The 22,499-nt window shown below is 39.3% G+C and overlaps 3 protein-coding genes across 3 annotated transcripts in view; 1 reads left to right on the forward strand and 2 right to left on the reverse strand.

The window, feature by feature from the left end:
* Positions 1-300: 300 nt before the first annotated feature.
* On the reverse strand, positions 301-3,401 carry LOC116621178 (glutathione peroxidase-like). The gene is made up of 2 exons (XM_032387188.2): positions 3,112-3,401; positions 301-1,066 (listed from the first exon to the last, which is right to left on the reverse strand). Exons 1-2 carry the CDS (start codon positions 3,399-3,401, stop codon positions 739-741), a joined length of 618 nt encoding a protein of 205 aa, XP_032243079.2. The 3' UTR covers positions 301-738.
* A 107-nt stretch (positions 3,402-3,508) lies between these two features.
* Positions 3,509-7,825, forward strand: LOC116621177 (B-cell receptor-associated protein 31). The gene is made up of 7 exons (XM_032387187.2): positions 3,509-3,751; positions 3,968-4,068; positions 4,785-4,935; positions 5,263-5,398; positions 5,640-5,751; positions 6,009-6,109; positions 7,205-7,825. Exons 1-7 carry the CDS (start codon positions 3,660-3,662, stop codon positions 7,247-7,249), a joined length of 738 nt encoding a protein of 245 aa, XP_032243078.2. The 5' UTR covers positions 3,509-3,659; the 3' UTR covers positions 7,250-7,825.
* A 1,452-nt stretch (positions 7,826-9,277) lies between these two features.
* LOC116621173 (striatin-interacting protein 1 homolog) overlaps positions 9,278-22,499 on the reverse strand; it is a 29,025-nt gene continuing 15,803 nt past the window's right edge. Inside the window, exons 12-23 of the mRNA XM_032387175.2 lie at positions 22,007-22,070; positions 20,778-20,849; positions 20,596-20,670; positions 14,848-14,945; positions 14,382-14,433; positions 14,141-14,215; positions 13,878-13,978; positions 12,930-12,996; positions 12,064-12,168; positions 10,748-10,831; positions 10,257-10,377; positions 9,278-10,005 (exon numbers count right to left, since the gene is read on the reverse strand). Of these exons, the coding sequence (XP_032243066.1) occupies positions 9,737-10,005; positions 10,257-10,377; positions 10,748-10,831; positions 12,064-12,168; positions 12,930-12,996; positions 13,878-13,978; positions 14,141-14,215; positions 14,382-14,433; positions 14,848-14,945; positions 20,596-20,670; positions 20,778-20,849; positions 22,007-22,070 (1,183 nt within the window). The 3' untranslated portion in view covers positions 9,278-9,736. The remainder of the gene's footprint in view (positions 10,006-10,256; positions 10,378-10,747; positions 10,832-12,063; positions 12,169-12,929; positions 12,997-13,877; positions 13,979-14,140; positions 14,216-14,381; positions 14,434-14,847; positions 14,946-20,595; positions 20,671-20,777; positions 20,850-22,006; positions 22,071-22,499) is intronic.

Genomic DNA, 22,499 nt, shown 5'->3' on the forward strand with positions numbered 1-22,499 from the left:
ATTACCTTTTATTGCCTTTTTGGTAATGAATACATTTTTAGCGCTACCATGATACCCAGGATAAATACCTGGTAAAATGGGTTTAAAATGTGATAGCAGTAAACATGCTCTGACCTTTTAAAGCTTGCTATCAGTTAAAATTTGCTTTTTGAAGAATTCACAAATAATTTTGTCCAGCTTCCAATTAAATGCAATCTAGTGGACACAACTCATTTTTGTCCAAATGCATTTTCATCTCATTTAGGTGAAAATTTCACGTCCAAAATATTTATGTCAAACAGTAACCAGATGACATTGATATATTTTATAGTTAAAGTTTTATTCAACAACTTCCCACAAAAACAAAACTATACAAAGTTATTATTTAAGTACTGCATTAACTAGGTCTGCACTACCCAGTAACAATCAATTTCAGCTGACTCCCATATGAGTTTAGAGCTAAAATGTCATTCTTGCAGTCTTAAGTAACATACATAGCACAGTATGCAGGGAGATTTCCAAGCATGTAATTGCTTTGAAAATATCTATAGTTGAAAGTTATATTAAGTTATGAAACTATAAATTAGAATAAAGAAAACAAGTTTCTATACCTCATGAAATAAGCAACACTTTCTTAAATCACTTTTCTATTTTCCATATAGAAGAGGCTTAAATTTCATTCTTATCAGAATTGAAGAGCTCAAAAAGAAAATTTGAACATGTAAATTAACTTTATACTCTGATCAAAAGTATAAACAATTATTTTTCTAGCTGTTCCTTAATGTCTTTCTCAATGTCAAGGGGGGCTGTGTTTGGCGAGTAACGTTTAACTGGTACACCTTCCTTGTCACATAAGAACTTGGTAAAATTCCACTTGATTGCATTTGTCAGAGTACCATGCTTCGCCTCCTTTAGAAACACATATAGGGGATCGGCTCCCTTTCCATTCACTTCAATCTTGGCAAACATATCAAACTCCACATTATATTGCTTCACAAACTCTTTGATCTCTTCAGCTGTTCCTGGTTCTTGCTTTCCAAACTGGTTACAAGGGAAGGCAAGAATGCGAAGTCCATTTTCAGCATACCTGTAGAGTGAATAGTATGAGATTGTCTGATTAGCACCCTACTAAATTCACACTTTTATTTGAATAGTCAGCTCAATAACAGGTTCATTTTATTGGTAGAAGTTAGTCCTTGCCAAAAGTTTCAAGTTTTAAGTTTCCTTGTACAGCAGCATAGCAGTCAACTTTACTGCATTAGGCAGGAGTCAAAATTTTGGACCTCTTCTCCCGCTCTCCCGCATGGAGCACCACATCTCCCGCATTTGAGCATGTGAGCTTTCTATACGGCAAATGCCTGCAGGGGTATACTCACCCCTCCCCACTAAAAAATTATCAAGCCATGAGATTTTTGGAGGTTGACAGGTATGCAGTATCCCCAAAGAGGGGGAGTATTTAAATACCTTGTTTGAATAAGCGCCCATTGTTTATAAAACGATGACATATTGTCTTCATTTTGAGCGGGGAAGTTTGTTTTCCCATTTATTGGACCATTTTCTCCTAGCTCGCAGTGCTACTCAATTTTCCTTCATCAGAGCAGACCTTCCATGGCGAGTGTGGATGGCTTTTCTGAACCCCCCCTCCCCCCCGGCTACTTGCATGAGCTTTCATTGATTACTAGATTCTTGGTTGCATGTGGTGCCTTTGTTGAGATCTTTTTAGAAGCAGGGGGTGCTTATTCCAAAATTTGAGGTTTGTGGGGGAGGGGGGGAGGTTATTTAAAGGAAGGCACTTATTTGAATCATTACGGGCCCAATTCAAACAAGATTGGATTAACACACAGGTAGCCAAAGCTCTGTCAATGAGTAATTTGAACCTTAATAGAGAGAACATATGGATTTGTTACTTTATGCTAGTATTTTTCCATAAAAATCTAATAAATTCAATCCAACGTGATGTAGTTCTTGTAGCCATCTATTATTTCAACGTTTATGAGATTTAGAGCGCTTTTGGGGTAGTTTTAGCACTGTTCGGTGAAATTTAAAATTCCCTCTATACTTTCTTTAAAGTAAAGTAACAACACTACATGTTGCATATAGTAACAACACTACATGTTGCATATAGTAACAACACTACATGTTGCATAAAGTAACAACACTACATGTTGCATATAGTAACAACACCATGTTGCATATAGTAACAACACTACATGTTGCATATAGTAACAACACCATGTTGCATATAGTAACAACACTACATGTTGCATATAGTAACAACACCATGTTGCATATAGTAACAACACCATATGTTGCATATAGTAACAACACTACATGTTGCATATAGTAACAACACTACATGTTGCATATAGTAACAACACTACATGTTGCATATAGTAACAACACTACATGTTGCATATAGTAACAACACTACATGTTGCATATAGTAACAACACTACATGTTGCATATAGTAACAACACTACATGTTGCATATAGTAACAACACTACATGTTGCATATAGTAACAACACTACATGTTGCATATAGTAACAACACCATGTTGCATATAGTAACAACACCATATGTTGCATATAGTAACAACACTACATGTTGCATATAGTAACAACACTACATGTTGCATATAGTAACAACACTACATGTTGCATATAGTAACAACACTACATGTTGCATATAGTAACAACACTACATGTTGCATATAGTAACAACACTACATGTTGCATATAGTAACAACACCATATGTTCTTTCTATTAACGGTCAATGAGCTGGTCGGTTCAGATTACTCATTGACAGAGCTTGAGCTACTGTACCTGTGATTAATATTGATAAAATATCAAATATCAAAATTTCTCCACCCTCCCGAAAAAACTGCCATAAGTTAGTTAAAATCGAGGTGAACAATCGCAGGTTGTTTATTTATTTCTTAGCTAAAAAAATGATTACTTTGAGCTTAAGCTTACTAGATTGGGACATAGATCAGCTTTTTATAGCATATACTTAAGTAATTCATTTTTAGGGGACAAACACAACTTCAGCTTGGCTGTCGAGTGTGAATGCCCGTTTTGCGTTCTTCGTTCTGAACACGAGTTTTGCTTCCGCTTTATAATCTTGATTACCTGGAGTGCAGTTCCTGTAGCTGGGTGTAGTTCTTCTTGGTGAACCCTCACTGAGAGGCCACGTTAACGATAAGGGTCACGAACCCTTTGTACTTGGACAAAGCGACATCGTTGCAATCAATATCTTTCACTTCAAAGTCGAGTATCGTTTGCTTCCCTCCGGCAGCCATTACTCTTGTCCCGAACAGGGCAGTCGAAGCTCCAAAGCCTAGCAAACCGCTAAACGCCTTAGGGGTAAGAGTGACTGACCCTTTAACCGCCTGTAAAAGTCGCCCAGAGAAGTTTAGCATCGAGGGGTTGAAATGGAGGACGCCTACTTTATGTAAACAGACCTGCAGCTCGTGATGCAGCTCATAAAGGATTTACCTTCCGACGGATTGACGAAGTCTTACCGAAGAATCACGAGTAGGAAAATTTACTCTCTAGGGAGGGTAAGGAATTGTTTTTGTACGAGTGGCTACCAAGCTGTGAGTCATCGAGGGTTCGCAGATTGAAAGAGGAAGGCAAAGTTGCAAGATCCCAGTTGTCACTTAGTTAAAAGCAAGAACATGACGGTTCAGTGGACGCTAGCGGCGGGTTTTCTCTACTTCGAGATTGGTGTACTCTTACTCTTTTGCCTTCCCTTTATTTCGCCTTCAAGGTTAGTGGGAAAGTTTGATATTAGTGATTAAAGAAGAGAGCAACAGAATTTTGTTTCATTCAGCTGTTGTTTTTGGATGGTGCAACGTTGCAAATTTCGCAGATTACTTTTCTCGCATTTCACATTGGTCCATTCAACGCTAAATAACATTTTCTAAGGCAAAGAAGTTCGACTCTGATAATACTTTCTTTTAGGTTTGGTTTCTTTTTTTTTTAGGTGGAACAAAATCTTCAAGTCCAGCTTTATTTCTACAATCTTTGAATACAGCAACTTCTATTTCAATGTCTTCGTCATTATCATGATTTTGCTGTTGTGTGGTAAGTCATAAGAGATCCTAGTGTAGGAATGCGCCAATTGATGATCATGACTTTGTTGTCAAAATAGCATGTCATGTAAGTCTAATAAGGAAGGTATTCCAAAACATCAAGCTGTCCTCAAATTTTCTAGATGATATATTTTTTCTTTATTGTCAATATAATAATTGTGAATTTACCAAAGTCTTTCTACAAATTTATAATATTCCCTCTGGGATATCATTTACCAAGGTGCAACACAGTTTTTAAATAACATTGTAACTTGGCCAGGGAAGTAATGAAATTTAATGTACACATTGCCCACTAAAAAGAGAATATAAACATGATAATGTCTTGGTGTCACAATGTAATTTGCCATGTTGGTGATTTAATCAAATTAACTTGAATGTGTCTGACGAGGTGTTGTTATAAAATCCATCAAGGGAGAGCTGCTAAGAATTCTGCCTCAATGAAGGATAACGAAATTGTATTTATGATGGGAAGGATGGGGGGGGGGGGGGGGGGGCAACAGAAGAAATGCATCAAAACACTTGAGGGCTGAATTCTGAAAGTGTATTCACTGAAACCCTTATATTCAAACTTTAACCAGCTAACTCAAAACAATTGTTTTTCATTGTGTTCCATTGTAATTATGATGGAATATGCCTAAGATAAAAATGGACAAATTGATTAATTTGAGCATCTCTCTTATAATGTACATGTTTTCTTGTTATTTCCAGACTCCTTGAGAGAGATTTTCAAGTACAATAAAGTTGATGTCAGTCACATGGACTTGAAGAATAACCCTCAGGCAGAAGCCATGCTCCACATGAAGTTGTTTAGAGCTCAGAGAAACCTCTACATCTCTGGTTTCTCCCTGTTTTTGTTGATGTATGTATTCTGAATAGGGTAAATCAGGTGTCACTAGTAAATCAAGTCTTGAGATTCTCACTATTAAATTATTCTAATAGTAGTGTACTAGGTGTTATGACACACAACATACATTTTACTATATTCATAGACACAAAAAACATTTTGATTCCCCATTCTTACATTGCACAAAGGATAGGAATAAAAAAAAGTTGCAGCAGATAGGTACTGTGCAATGTTATCATGATTTCAAGTTTGGGGTTATGTTCTGGTCATGTGATTACTATTTATTGCATAGATGTTTATTTTTCTATCTTTGTTTAAAAAAAAACGTTTTTCTGTTACCAGTGTGCTTCGTCGGGTAGTCACCCTCCTGTCTCGTTTGGCTGTGTCTGAGGCATCTGCCGAGGCTAGCATCAAGCAGGCTCAAGGTGCAAGTGATCAATGCAAGAAGCTCATGGATGAGAATGATAAACTCACCAAGGTTGGAACTTTTTTTAAATTAAATCCATCACAAGTCCCATGTATTTTATGAGACGAAACAGAAAAATGTAGAGTTTGTTATAATACAAAGCCGGATATATATCTGTTAGCTTTGTCAGTAATTGGGTAAAACAGACAAACTTTTGCCTGGTGTGAATGGGCCCTTACACTCATGTGTTGTGTTTTGATTATATAATGACGGCATTATACCCATCTAAGGTTGTATTGACTGCATTTCCTAGAAACTGGAAGGAGAGAAAACAGCAGATAATGAGGAGGCTGCCAGTGATGAGATGAACCAACTGAAGAAAGACCTGGAGGAGAAGGAAAAGCTCCTTGAACAGAAAACGCGAGGTATCCAAACAAGCACTGCATAACGTGACAGGGAGTACAAAGATAATGGTATTCAAACAGCATTACGTAGAGGGGCAGGGGGTAAAAGAACACAAAGTCAACAAATATTTTCCCTATTAGCTTGTTTGTCACCATAATCACAGGGGCAACAGAACTGCTCTTATGAAATTGGGGAGCAGAACTCCAAATCTGAGGAGACCGGGAAAAGAGTGTTGCATATTTAAATATTGAAATGTGTTTACCATTGTTGCCTATAGATTTGGAAAAGACAAAGAAAGACTTGACTGCCTCTAAGCAGCAGGCAGAGGGCGTGTCCCGGGAGTATGATAGACTGCTTGAAGAGCACTCCAAGATACAGGTCTGTAGAACGGGGCCGGACTCCTTTTCATTGTTTTTGCCTTGGCTTTGGCTGCTTACAAAATGCAATAATGTCACAGCACAAGATTACCGAACCAGTAATGCACCCTTTTTATGCAAAATGTGACCTTGAAAATATGGGTGCACATTATGTGTGAAATTTATTGTTTTCAGCATGAAAGCAAAAAAAGCGGAATCATTAAAAAGTGCAGCAATCTTATTTTGCACCATCAACACTGTCATCAAAATCATCACAACCCATCACTGTCATAATCATCACCACCACCATCAGTGTCATCATAATCATCACCACCAACATCATCACTGTCATCATAATCATCAACAACATCACTGTCATCATAATCATAACCACCAACATCATCACTGTCATCATAATCATCACCACCATCACTGTCATCATAATCATCATCACTGTCATCATTATCATCATCACCAACATCATCACTGTCATCAACAACATCATCACTGTCATCATAATCATCACCACCAACATAATCACTGTCATCATAATCATCACCACCATCATCATAATCATACCCACCATCATCACTGTCATCATAATCATCACCAACACCATTATCACAATCATCACCACCACCATCACTTTCATCATTATCACCGCCACCATCATCACTGTCATAATAATCACCACCACCATCATCACTGTCATCATTATCACCGCCACCATCATCACTGTCATAATAATCACCACCACCACCATCATCACTGTCATCATAATAATCATCACCCACCATCATCACTGACATTATCATCATCACCACCACCATCATCACACATCATAATCATCATCACCCACCATCATCACTGTAATCATAATCATCACCACCATCATCACACATCATAATCATCACCACCACGGTCATCACTGTCATCATAATCATCACCACCATGGTCATCACTGACATCATAATCATCACCACCACCATCATCACTGTCATCATTATCACCATCACCATCATCACTGTCATCATTATCACCACCACCACCATCATCACTGTAATCATAATCACTACCATCACCAAGTGTAGTAATGTTCTTTCTATTTTTATTTCAGGGTCAGTTAAACCAGACTGGAGAAGAGAGCAAAAAAGATGACTAAATGTCTGAGCTCTCTTGCAAGATATAAATATTTAAAATATCACCAGCACTGCTAGGTGATTTTGATGATTTAGTGGTAATTTTACCAAAACCAGAGAACAAGGGTCGAATGTAAACCTTCACAGAGTATGATAATTGTTCTTTAGAATGCCCTTCAATTTTAACGTTTCTCCATAAAAAAAACTATACCCAAACTTTGTCATTATAATAGCCTAGCCTATAAACCTCTACTAAAGATAGTTGTTCAGGTGGTAATTGACTATCTTTCAAAGCCACTTTCTCCAATGTATTGTCCATTGTAGATCCAAATTGTTTGGGGAACACTTTTTAGAGGGCAATTTTAGTTGAAATATGTATACAGGTCCTTAGAAATAACCTCATCTGACTGTCATAGTGTATCAATATGGATGTAAGAACTAGACTGTTTTCATGAGAGTTCTATAGTCAAGCAACCATGCCAATAATATTATTTAGCATTTTCGTCATGGTCGTCAATGATATAGGATGGTAACTGACCAATAAAATATGTTTAAAAGTTGTTTTAGATAAAAAAGGAAAATAAAATGAAGTAAATAAAGGAAGGTTAGTTTGGTAATACTGACATGGCCCACTCATACTTTTAAAGTTTTTGATAAAAAAATATAGGAACATATAAGCTTGCTATTCTGTACTACTCCCAGTTTCTGGATATTGTTACTGTTCATCACCCCCCACCCCACCCCACTTGTTTTAGACATGCTACGCAAATAAATTACATTAAACCATTTATGGACATCCTCAGATGTTTGGATATAATTGAGGTGTCCGCCCAATGGAGGTTTGGATATAATTGAGGTGTCCGCCCCCCAATGGAGGTTTGGTGGTGTGTACTATATCAGCTCTTGCATTCAAGAAACTTTTTTTAAATTGATTTTAGAATCGATTAGGGAATACACAGCACTTGCTGCCGAAAATGTTACTAGTCTAACGATTTGCATAATGACGCCATGACAAGGGACAATAAAAAATAAAGAGATCTGTTAGGACGGATATGACAAACGGTCATGGAATACCCGAATACAAGTTATGTGATAAGAGGTCTTCTCAGTATTCTTGAAAATTCATGTGATAACAAAATCGGAACCCTTTTCAAGCAGGAAAGGCTTGAAAATAATATATGGGGTATCATATAGTCTTTACAAAGCTTTAAATATATACCCTGTCTAGGACCTAGGGCAGAGAAGGTAAAAAAAAAAATACATACCCTGTCCAACGGCATGTCCCGTCCCCGTATAGTGGATATAGAGAGTGGCACGTCCCGTCCCTGTATAGTGGATATAGAGGGTGGCATGTCCCGTCCCCGTATAGTAGATATAGAGAGTGGCATGTCCCATCCCCGTATAGTGGATATAGAGAGTGGCATGTCCCGTCCCCGTATAGAGGATATAGAGAGTAGCATGTCCCGTCTCCGTACAGTGGATATTGAGAGTGGCATGTCTTGTCCCCGTATAGTGGATATAGAGAGTTGAGCCGCACCTTCCTTTTCAGTTCCAATGTTTACAGTATTCACCAAGCACAATGTGAAGTTAAATATTAGCTTTTTGTTTCGTTTTTGTTTTACATTTTGTTTTCTTTAGAAATGGTTGCGCCATTCCGAACGCGGAATTAAAAGATTGCTGTCAAACCTATTGTTGAAAACCTATACGTTTTGAATGTCATTTAAATTTGCAAGATAAGAAAACTTTTCTTATTTTACCAAATTTATAAGAATATTCGGAGGCTGAAAGACAAATATTAACTTTTTCATTTTACAACAAGTTTCTATTCAAGTAACTATTAAGTCTTGTTTCTTTATAACGCCAACAGTGCACAAGGGCGTGGTTGATGAAAAGGGGATATACAATAAAGTGGCATATCGTTAAAACTCCAAGGGGTGCACACACAAAACAATTCAAAACAAAGTTAGACGGGAGGACAGGATTTCATTTCGCGTTAGGGTTAAACCAAATCGATTATTTGCTTATAGTACATTAGTAAATACAAATTCGGGTGATTTGAATCCATTTTATTCAGGGTTCATTTACAAAGTATCCCAAAGGTTTCACACCAAATCGGCACCAGTCTGACATTCGCACACCGTCCAACAAGCATTCGTAGATTTGCTTTCAATCCCCTCCCTCAAGGGAAGTTAGCCGTAGGATGAACACGTTGTCTGGTTCAGGACCATATCAACAGAGACCACCAAGGTTTGCTTAACATCCCCACCCCCCCCCCCCCCCCCTTAAGGGGAATTAGCCATCAGGATGTAGACTTCATCAGGTCCAGTTCTATATCAACAGGGAAATCTCCCTGGGTTTGAGTAACATCCCTACCCCCTCAATCAAGGGGAGCTAGCCATCAGAGTGTACACGCTATCAGGGCCAAGTCTATACAACAGAGACCACTTTCTGATAGGCACTCAAAGCTTCGCTTGACATCCCCATCCCCCTTCCTCAAGGAAAGCTAGCCATCATGATGTACACGTACATAGCTGATCCCAGTCTATATCAACAGAGAAGACCTCCCTTTCTAACCAGCATTCGTAGTTTTGCTTGAAGTCTTCGCCCAGCTCCACTCGTTGGCCGAGGACGCTCAGCGGATTGTTATCGACTGGTTTGTAGTCCTCGTCTTCACCAACATCCGGGGATTCCAGTCCGTAGCGACGGCTGTTAAATCTGTCGACACATGTGCGAAGAGAGCACTCCTCGGCCTGGAAATCCCAGGGTCTCGCATCCAGGTCTGTGCAACGCCAACAAAACACGAAACACTATAAGCCATAATGCCAGGAACATTGAACGATAAAGGCTATAAACAATACAATGTGTAATAAAGCATGTGTCCAAGTGATGTTACTCCACTAGTACTACTTTACTAGCAGAACTAATCTACCGGAGGAAGGGCAATTAAAACCAGTGGAAGTGGATTGTTCAATGGACATCAAATTCATCTTCAACAAACCAAAGCTAAGCGCGAAGTACACGCATACGTACCGTTACCGAACGCCCAGTCGTCGTTCAGCCTGTGGCGCACTTTCTGGTAGATGGCGGAGATTGTCTTCATATTACTCTTACGCCAGTTGCGCCCGAGATACTTGGTCTGTGCTTTGAGTAACTACGTAGGAATTGAGAGGGATTATAAGACAAAGAAATTAGAAGTACGTGAATGGTGGTCTGATCGTTGAATAACAGCGTCAAAGTGCATAATCCACGGCCCATGGGTTCATATAAACCCTAGGCTGGTTGTTAAGACAAATTTTGGACTGCAGATGGTCCAGTCATATTCACACCCCTCCCCATTAAATTATACATTGGGCACGTACATGTCACGTGTGACCCCAACGCCTCTTTGACCGCAAAAGATCCACTTACATTCACGATCATTTATAATGGCACCGACCCCTTAAACCGCCCCTTTATACCTTGAGTAATTATGTCATGTGTGAGCCCGTCATTCATGATGACACAGACCCCTTGAACTGTACCTTTAGCACATACAACTGCATCAAGTCATGCTTGACCTTGAGGGCTCTCTTGAGAATGGGAGCCGACTTGAACACGACCAGCATCTGGAAGAGCAACAGGGAAAACAATCTGAAGCAGGGTCGTAACTAGTATTGAGGAAAACCGAGGCACTTGCCTGAATCATGATTCAGACGAAAGGAAATAATATTCTTGTTTCACTAAACCGTCAGTTAGATCTCCCAAAAAATGGCACAAGAGTTGGCGGATCTTAGCTCTGCTCGTCGTTCTCATTCACTCATCAGCCACCCAAGAGAGCAAATGTCGTAATTTTCAGTCTCATTGCACGCAAGCAAAGGGTGTGGTAGGAGGGTGTGGCTATGGATGCAAATATGCCAAAAAGCGTGCCATTTCACGGATTCCAATATGCAAAAAAACCGTGTCACTGCTCAGATTCAAATATGCCCAAGAGCGTGTGATTACACGGATTCAAATATGCCAAAGAGCGTGTGATTACACGGATTCAAATATGCCAAAGAGCGTGTGATTACACGGATTCAAATATGCCAAAGAGCGTGTGATTACACGGATTCAAATATGCCAAAGAGCGTGTGACTGCTCAGATTCAAATATACCCAAAAGCGTGTAATTGCACGGATTCAAATATGCCAAAGAGCGTGTGATTGTACGCATTCAAATATGCAAAAGAGCGTGTAATCACACGGATTCCAATATGCCAAAGAGCGTGTAATTACACGGATTCAAATATGCCAAAGAGCGTGTGATTGCACGGATTCAAATATGCCAAAGAGCGTGTAATTACACGGATTCAAATATGCCAAAGAGCGTGTGACTGCTCAGATTCAAATATACCAAAGAGCGTGTAATTACACGGATTCAAATATGCCAAAGAGCGTGTAATTACACGGATTCAAATATACCAAAGAGCGTGTAATTACACGGATTCAAATATGCCAAAGAGCGTGTGACTGTACGCATTCAAATATGCAAAAGAGCGTGTAATGACACGGATTCAAATATGCCAAAGAGCGTGTAATGGCACGGATTCAAATATGCCAAAGAGCGTGTAATTACACGGATTCAAATATGCCAAAGAGCGTGTGATTGCACGGATTCAAATATACCAAAGAGCGTGTGACTGCTCAGATTCAAATATACCAAAGAGCGTGTAATTGCACGGATTCAAATATGCCAAAGAGCGTGTGATTGTACGCATTCAAATATGCAAAAGAGCGTGTAATTACACGGATTCAAATATGCCAAAGAGCGTGTGATTTATTGATTCAAATGTTACGAATTGACTACTGGAGTGTCATACCATTGTCCGCGAGTGTTTCCACTTGGTGAGTTTCTGAAGAATACGGACCAGGTTTACACACGAGAACATGTTTCTCCAACAGCAGCCTTCCACATCAACAGTCTCCTGTAAGAACCACGCACGCATGTCAGTGACGTTACGACGTCAGCAATGGAAAGAGGTGTATCCAGTTATGTAGGTATATTGATTTTGGTGGAGTTTTACCAAAAGATCAACCACTACCAATGGCCAGTTTCTTAAATCAAAAATACTGAAACTTTATCTGAAACTTTATATACACCCCGGATATCGGGGCATCCACTAAAGACGACGAAGAATGGAGAGCTTTCCTTCAACAAATCCCTCTTACCTGTGTTAGAGTCTAGCAAAGAAAAGTCATTGCAAAGTTGTGTTGTGCTGCAAAAATAGTTTGTGACGTTGCTCTACCGGCGCCAACTTTTGTCGCAGCAATTTTTTTGTTCCAAGTTGAAAAAGTTTGCTGCAGAAAGTAGATGGTTCTACTTTTTCAAAAAAACTCGGAGACGTAGCCCGTATTACTACATCAACTAACTTGTCTCGCAGCAAAGTGACGTCAAGTAGTTGCAATTAGGTTTTTGATTGGTTGACCAAGAGTCACAGATCATTGTCATGGAGAAAACGATGGCGGATCACCAGCAAGAACCAGTTTATCTTTCACTGCAACAAAAAATTGTGCGCCGGTAGCAAAACGCGCAACATCGGCTTCGAAAGTTGTACGGTTTTGCTGCTCGTATTTCCCGGGCTTAAGGGATAAGGTTGAAAATATGTTGCTCCCGATATATCACCGTTTGAATGGTGAACATTACAAGAAATCGTTTTGACAGGTAATTTAAAGTGATAGTGTGTACCAGGCTCTCCGCGGTGAGTTCTGATGGCGTCCCAAGTACACAGCTCGGGAAGTCCAACTGTGGGATCCTGAAAACATGCGAACACATGAGATTACTGAAAACATGCGAACACATGAGATTACTGATAACATGCGAACACATGAGATTACTGAAAACATGCGAACACATGAGATTCCTAAAAACATGCGAACACATGAGATTCCTAAAGACATGCGATCACATGAGATTACTGAAAACATGCGAACACATGAGATTCCTAAAACATGCGAAGACATGAGATTACTGAAAACATGCGAAGACATGAGATTACTGAAAACATGGGAACACATGGGATTACTGAAGACATGCGAACACATGGGATTCCTAAAACATGCGAAGACATGAGATTACTGAAAACATGCGAACACATGAGATTACTGAAAACATGCGAACACATGAGATTACTGAAAACATGCGAACACATGAGATTCCTAAAAACATGCGAACACATGAGATTCCTAAAGACATGCGATCACATGAGATTACTGAAAACATGCGAACACATGAGATTCCTAAAACATGCGAAGACATGAGATTACTGAAAACATGGGAACACATGAGATTCCTAAAAACATGCGAACACAAGTGACATAACGACACTAATGACATAACGACACTAATGACATAACGACACTAGTGACATAACGACACTAATGACATAACGACACTAATGACATAACGACACTAGTGACATAACGACACTAATGACATAACGACACTAATGACATAACGACACTAATGACATAACGACACTAATGACATAACGACATAAAACGAATGCAGGGAGCATGCGGTAAATGAGAGAAAAGAAATGGCAGCTGCCATGCTCCTTGTCCACGTTCGTCTCCTTCGCTATGATTTACACAAGCGCTACACAAGCATATGACGTGGGGAAAAGCGATTACTCACGTGTTTTTGGCAGTGATGAAGGCAAGCACGTTCTGGTTGAGGAACTTGAGGATAAGTGGGATGCAGTTTGCGAACACAAGATGTTGGCTCATGAACTCGAACTGGAATATAAACACTCTGGTCAATAAGGCCTTCAATGCTAGTACTTAAAGCCGTAATATACAAGATTGAATCACGTCTTTCTAATGACAAATTCACCTCATAGATGTGATACGGTAGTACCCGATAGACTCCAAGTAGCGACATCTTGTTGAGAGGCTCACCTGATAGACGTGATTGATCTTGAAGTGCTTCAACAGAATGAACATCATTCCCGACACAGCCTTCACGATAACCTCCTGGAAAGGTGCAACACATGAGCGTCAGAGCATGAATGCTTGTTCTCGCTCTCTGCGCACAAAGGTTACCCTTAAGCAGATGATGCTGTAATATGGTAACTACATGATAGTAAACACGTAGAATATAACTAGATAAGAGGATGGCGTATAAGTTATTGTGTATTACCTTGTGACGATTTACGTCGATACCCAGTCGCATGGAGTGCAACACTGTAGATCTGAAGGCAGCAAGAAACCATTAGGGTGATGACTATATATTCTACACTACTGATCCAATGAGATCAGCCACGCTTTACAACGTGTACCACTGCACAACACACATGTACCTCAACAGTATAACACAATCATTTTCAAAGGCCGTAGAACACGACGTGACACTACAATTTACACCGCAACCATATCACTTTATTACAATCAATACTACCTCACACAGGAAACTGTCTATATCTCGACGCAGATCGTTAAACCGTTACAATACACATAAACAAGATTAATAATTGCACGACATTGCACACAAAACTGACAATATTAAACAAATGAATCATCCCCGAATTCAATACTGCACTACGAAAAGACTTCCCACCAAACCTCCTTTAAATCTTCTTTCCTGTGTATTAATGGTTTGTACGTACGGCATGTTTTCGGGGAGGACATCGGCCAAGATGTTAATCGAGTCTGTCTTGGCTTTGGCCGTGGGAGCAGCCGCAAGAAGTATCTTCAGCAGAGCAATCTGCACAGAGCAGCAAACGAGATTTCAAAATACATGTAAGGTCAAGAGAATCTAACTTATTCAGTACTCATTAGGGCTTCTGGCCGAGACATAGTTACTATAAATTCGTTCATAAATAAAACAACAATGGATCAAAGGAAACTAACAAAAACAAAGATGAAAAAGAAAAATGTTTATTGCTAAATTTCGGAACCATAGTGAAGCTGGCAGGCAACTCAGCAGGCAACTCGGTGAAGTTAGCAGGCAACTCAAATGTGATGATTTGTGTAATATCTCGGCAGGTATATGGCCGATTGTCACGAAATTTTGACACGATTGTACAAAAAGTACAACAAACATATTCATGCATGTATGATATCAAATATTATTAATCACGTGACTGTGTGACGTTGAACGTTCCAGCAGGCAAGTCGTTACATCACAATTGTCGCGATAACTACGTCCCATTTTCACCGATAGTCATCAAACTTTAACCTAAGTGTACAAATGTAATAACGAAGACAACGCCGTATTAGTTATTCTCATGACGTCATCAATCACGTGACCGTGGGAAAAAACATTTTCTCGAGTTCCTATTGAGAAAACATTACGAAACTTTCGAAATATGACAAATAGCACATGGGATTTTACAATCATGAACTTTTAAAATATGACGCCATCAATCACGTGACCGTGGGAAAAAAAATCGATATCTAGAGTTCTGACTGAAATAACAGTGAAATCGAAGTACGACAAATTATGTATGTCGTTATTAAAGCCTAACTTTTTTTGAATGTTTTCGTGATTTACTTTTATAAAAACATATAGCAGGCAACTTGACAGTACAGCAGGTAACTCGTGATGCACTGGGAATATCGTATTTGTCGTTATTAAATCTTCACTTTTTTGGCATTTGTAAGTGATTAACTCGAATAGAAACATATACTGGAAATATCGTATTCGTCGTTGTTAAATGTTCACTTTTGGCACTTGCACGTGATTTACACATCTTAACCTGCACTGTAATTCCTACCGTTTCTCTGCCGTATCTACGCGTATTATTTTCGCTCGATATGGGCCATCGCTTAAGCTCATCGATTATCAGTCACTAACCTAGAGCGCGAATCCTAACAAACTCTCTCTCTACACGACACAATATAAAAACCCATACTCAAGGAGCCAACTGTCCAATACTTATATAACCACTATCTATCTTCTATTTGCCATCATTGATTTGTCCCCTATCTGCACGCTTTCAGATATTATTCCTCACCGGTCTTGTTATTGACTTGATTTTTCACAAGCTCACATTACACTCACAGGAAATTATCAACAGGTAATTATCACCCTCGTTCCAAGGTCAAATACACTGTTCTGCCCTAACTCCAAGCCCGTTTTCTACATTTCATTTATAGGCACAACTCTTAACTAACATCCCCAATGCAATACACCATATATAATAGCCATAATTGCACACTTTAACCCACGCACTAACGTCTATCACCATACATTTTATAACCCCACACAGCCGCCTCGGTACAAATACCAGATTTAAATGTTCACTTTTTGGCATTTGTACGTAATTTTCGAACAAAAACATATAACAGGCAACTCGACAGTACAGCAGGTAACTCGTTATACACTGGGAATATTGTATTCGTTGTTGTTACAGCTTCACTTTTTGGCATTTATACGTGATTTACTTTAATAAAAACATATAGCAGGCAACTCAATAGTACAGCAGCTAACTCGTTATGCGCTGGGAATATCGTATTCATCGTCATTCAAGCTTCACTTTTTTGGAATTTGTACGTGATTTACTTTAATAAAAACATATAGCAGGCAACTCGACAGTACAGCAGGTAACTCGTTATGCACTGGGAATATCGTATTCGTCGTCATTCAAGCTTCACTTTTTTGGAATTTGTACGTGATTTACTTTAATAAAAACATATAGCAGGAATCTCGACAGTACAGCAGGTAACTCGTTATGCGCTTTGAATATCGTATCCGTCGTTATTGGAGCTTCACTTTTTCGTATTTGTACATGATTTACTTTAATAAAAACATATAGCAGGCAACTCGACAGTACAGCAGGTAACTCGTTATGCGCTGGGAATATCGTATTCGTCGTCATTCAAGCTTCACTTTTTTTGAATTTGTACGTGATTTACTTTAATAAAAACATATAGCAGGCAACTCGACAGTACAGCAGGTGACTCGTTATGCACTGGGAATATCGTATTCGTCGTTATTGAAGCTTCACTTTTTCGTATTTGTACATGATTTACTTTAATAAAAACATATAGCAGGCAACTCGACAGTACAGCAGGTAACTCGTTATGCACTGGGAATATCGTATTCGTCGTCATTCAAGCTTCACTTTTTTGGAATTTGTACGTGATTCACTTTAATAAAAACATATAGCAGGCAACTCAACAGTACAGCAGGTAACTCGTTATGCGCTTTGAATATCGTATTCGTCGTTGTTAAATGTTCACTTTTTGGTATTTATACGTGATTCACTTTAATAAAAACATATAGCAGGCAACTCGACAGTACAGCAGGTAACTCGTTATGCGCTTTGAATATCGTATTCAACGTTGTTAAATGTTCACTTTTTGGTATTTATACGTGATTTACTTTAATAAAAACATATAGCAGGCAACTCGACAGTACAGCAGGTAACTCGTTATGCGCTTTGAATATCGTATTCGTCGTCATTCAAGCTTCACTTTTTTGGAATTTGTACGTGATTTACTTTAATAAAAACATATAGCAGGCAACTCGACAGTACAGCAGGTAACTCGTTATGCGCTTTGAATATCGTATTCGTTGTTGTTAAATGTTCACTTTTTGGTAATTATACGTGATTTACTTTAATAAAAACATAGAGCAGGCAACTCGGCAGTACAGCAGGTAACTCGTTATGCGCTTGGAATATCGTATTCGTCGTCATTCAAGCTTCACTTTTTCGTATTTGTACATGATTTACTTTAATAAAAACATATAGCAGGCAACTCGACAGTACAGCAGGTAACTCGTTATGCACTTGGAATACCGCATTCATTGTTATGAAATGTTCACTTTATTGGCATTTGTAGGTGATACACTCTGATAAAAACATATACTATATTACTCCTTATTTTCAAATTTTAAAACACCAGTATGATAAGAATACCAAACCCCCTAATCATATTTGAAAGTAGATATAATACAGCAACACTGTACTATGTCCGCTATATCTACTAATGTTAAAATTGTGCAAATACAATAGAAAGAAAGCTATAGCAAAGACAAATAATACAATGTTCATCAAAATTGGGGGGGCTCAATACAGAAACATTAGGAAAATATTTGGGGACACAGACACGCCCCTCCTGATTATTTCCTTATAATTTTTGAAAATATTAGGGGGGTCACTTGCCCCAAGTGCCCCACCTCTTGCTACGGCCCTGTGTATTAGAGAAAATCACTTACAAATACTACAAAGTGAGCATTGAACTGTACTGTCGAGTTGCCTGCTATATGTTTCTAATAAAGTAAATCACTTGCAAATGCCAAAAAGTGAACATTTAACAATGAAGAATACAATATTCCCAGTGCATAACGAGTTACCTGCTGTACTGTCGAGTTGCCTGCTACATGTTTTTATCAGAGTAAATCACTTAGAAATGCTTAAAAAGTGAAGCTTAAACAATGAAGAATACAATATTCCCAGTGCATCACGAGTTACCTGCTGTACTGTCGAGTTGCCTGCTATATGTTTTTATTAAAGTAAATCACGTATAAGTACCAAAAAGTGAACATTTAACAACGACGAATACGATATTCCCAGTTCATAACGAGTTACCTGCTGTACTGTCGAGTTGCCTGCTATATGTTTTTATTAAAGTAAATCACGCACAATTACCAAAAAGTGAAGCTTGAATGACGACGAATACGATATTCCCAGCGCATAACGAGTTATCTGCTGTACTGTCGAGTTGCCTGCTATATGTTTTTATTAAAGTAAATCACGTACAAATTCCAAAAAAGTGAAGCTTGAATGACGACGAATACGATATTCCCAGCGCATAACGAGTTACCTGCTGTACTGTCGAGTTGCCTGCTATATGTTTTTATTAAAGTAAATCATGTACAAACACGAAAAAGTGAAGCTTTAATAACGACGAATGCGATATTCCCAGTGCATAACGAGTTACCTGCTGTACTATCGAGTTGCCTGCTATATGTTTTTATTAAAGTAAATCACGTACAAATTCCAAAAAAGTGAAGCTTGAATGACGATGAATACGATATTCCCAGCGCATAACGAGTTACCTGCTGCACTGTCGAGTTGCCTGCTATATGTTTTTATTAAAGTAAATCACGTACAAATTCCAAAAAAGTGAAGCTTGAATGACGACGAATACGATATTCCAAGCGCATAACGAGTTACCTGCTGTACTGCCGAGTTGCCTGCTCTATGTTTTTATTAAAGTAAATCACGTATAATTACCAAAAAGTGAACATTTAACAACAACGAATACGATATTCAAAGCGCATAACGAGTTACCTGCTGTACTGTCGAGTTGCCTGCTATATGTTTTTATTAAAGTAAATCACGTATAAATACTAAAAAGTGAACATTTAACAACGACGAATACGATATTCCCAGCGCATAACGAGTTACCTGCTGTACTGTCGAGTTGCCTGCTATATGTTTTTATTAAAGTAAATCATGTACAAATACGAAAAAATGAAGCTTGAATGACGACGAATACGATATTCCCAGCGCATAACGAGTTACCTGCTGTACTGTCGAGTTGCCTGCTATATGTTTTTATTAAAGTAAATCACGTATAAATACCAAAAAGTGAACATTTAACAACGACGAATACGATATTCCCAGTGCATCACGAGTTACCTGCTGTACTGTCAAGTTGCCTGCTAAAAGTTTTTATAAAAGTAAATCACGAAAACATTCCAAAAAAGTTAGGCTTTAATAACGACATACATAATTTGTCGTATTTCGAAAGTTTTGCAATGTTATTTCAGTCAGAACTCTAGATATCGACTTTTTTTCCCACGGTCACGTGATTGATGACGTCATATTTTAAAAGTTCATGATTGTAAAATCCCATGTGCTATTTGTCATATTTCGAAAGTTTCGTAATGTTTTCTCAATAGGAACTCGAGAAAATGTTTTTTCCCACGGTCACGTGATTGATGACGTCATGAGAATAACTAATACGGCGTTGTCTTCGTTATTACATTTGTACACTTAGGTTAAAGTTTGATGACTATCGGTAAAAAGGGGACGTAGTTATCGCGACAATTGTGATGTAACGACTTGCCTGCTGGAACGTTCAACGTCACACAGTCACGTGATTAATAATATTTGATATCATACATGCATGAATATGTTTGTTGTACTTTTTGTACAATCGTGTCAAAATTTCGTGACAATCGGCCATATACCTGCCGAGATATTACACAAATCATCACATTTGAGTTGCCTGCTAACTTCACCGAGTTGCCTGCTGAGTTGCCTGCCAGCTTCACTATGGTAATTTCGGAATGTTCTACGGATGGCGTGTTTTTGGTTATTTAGGATATGGCTGTCAGAAAAATTAAACTGTAATCAGTTAGATGTTGAGCCATAAATCCCATGTTACACAGTGCTCACCATGTACTGAGGAAGATTTGGCAGTAGAGCCTGATATAGCATTTCCGTTGGGTTGTTTGGTAATGTCACCGAGCCCTGAAACAAGATACGAGCCAAGCACGATCAACAAGAATTATGGCGAGGGTAGGAAATAAATACTGTAGTCTATTTGACGGTTTTTAACATGACTAAGCACACTTTACCTTGGTGAACGGTTTCTCTGTCGCTTCCTCTTCTTCACGGATCTGCATCTCGGATAAGGATGTGTACATATGCTGTGGGGTGGGGCAGAGTATGTAATCAGCAGATACACTAATGGTTTGAGGCGCGATACCGTGACCACTGAGGCAAAGGTATTACAATGCAACTTGCGCTACCGTGGTCACAGAGACAAAGTATTACAATGCGACGCGCGCTACCGTGGCCACAGAGACAACGTATTACAATGCCATGCGCGCTACCGTGACCACCGAGACAACGTATTACAATGCCATGCGCGCTACCGTGGCCACAGAGACAACGTATTACAATGCCATGCGCGCTACCGTGACCACCGAGACAACGTATTACAATGCCATGCGCGCTACCGTGACCACCGAGACAACGTATTACAATGCCATGCGCGCTACCGTGGCCACCGAGACAACGTATTACAATGCCATGCGTGATACCGTGGCCACCGAGACAACATATTACAATGCCATGCGCGCTACCGTGGCCACCGAGACAACGTATTACAATGCCATGCGAGATACCGTGACCACCGAGACAACGTATTACAATGCCATGCGAGATACCGTGATCACCGAGACAACGTATTACAATGCCATGCGCGCTACCGTGGCCACCGAGACAAAGGTATACGAAAGTTTGCCAAATAGAAACTGAGAATCAATGTATTGATTGACACGAACTTTTAAGCTATGAGGATTCCGTGCTCTGATGTACTCTCTTGCATTTACTGTTACACCATGAAGACTCCGTCGTGCTCTGATGTGCACTCTAGCATTTACTGTTACGCTATGAGGATTCCGTCCTGCTCTGATGTACTCTCTTGCATTTACTGTTCCACCATGAAGACTCCGTCGTGCTCTGATGTGCACTCTAGCATTTACTGTTCCACCATGAAGACTCCGTCCTGCTCTGATGTACTCTCTTGCATTTACTGTTCCACCATGAAGACTCCGTCGTGCTCTGATGTGCACTCTAGCATTTACTTCACCACATCGTTAGGCTAGTGAGGCTCTTGTCGATGATATAACACGTTTCTCGTTTCTCACGTTTCTCCTCATTGGTTTTAGATGGCTCTGTATTCACAAAACCGGTCAAGGTGGCCACGCTAGCGCGCGTCGCATTGTAAAAGCACGCTTATTTTTATCATAATTATACGTATAGGTACTCAGGTATCCAGAATACATAAGGCGCATCTGACCTTTTTGAGAACGCGCAGACCTTCATGGATGGGCAGTGGTAGACCGGCGATGGTGGATCGATCACTGATAAGAGAACATGTGGTGTTAAAAATAGAGACACAACCGCCCCTAGGACCCAGGGTAAAGCCTCTGAGATTCAGCAGCCATTTTGTCATCCTGGCTATACTTTCGATTTGGTAAATGAGCTATAATCAGATGATGATTTGATCAGATAATTTGTTTTCCAATATCAAATGAAAACAATAAGAATGTTGTGGCTGACAAGGGCTCTTTAACTCACGCTCTCCCCAAAGGCTCCTTTTCCCTGGATCCCTTGGGATAGGGTGTGTGGCAAAGTCATAATCATAAGATCATAAGATGAAAGCTACTTTGTTATTGTTAGAAAAAATACTGATTGAGGGTATCAAGACTGCTGCAATAAAAAAAGTATCAAAGGTAATAAACGCTTAGTACTTTCCTGCCACAACGACCTTAAAGAAATATGAACACCAA

Source organism: Nematostella vectensis, chromosome 1 (assembly GCF_932526225.1).
Source record: "Nematostella vectensis chromosome 1, jaNemVect1.1, whole genome shotgun sequence".
NCBI lineage: Eukaryota > Metazoa > Cnidaria > Anthozoa > Actiniaria > Edwardsiidae > Nematostella > Nematostella vectensis.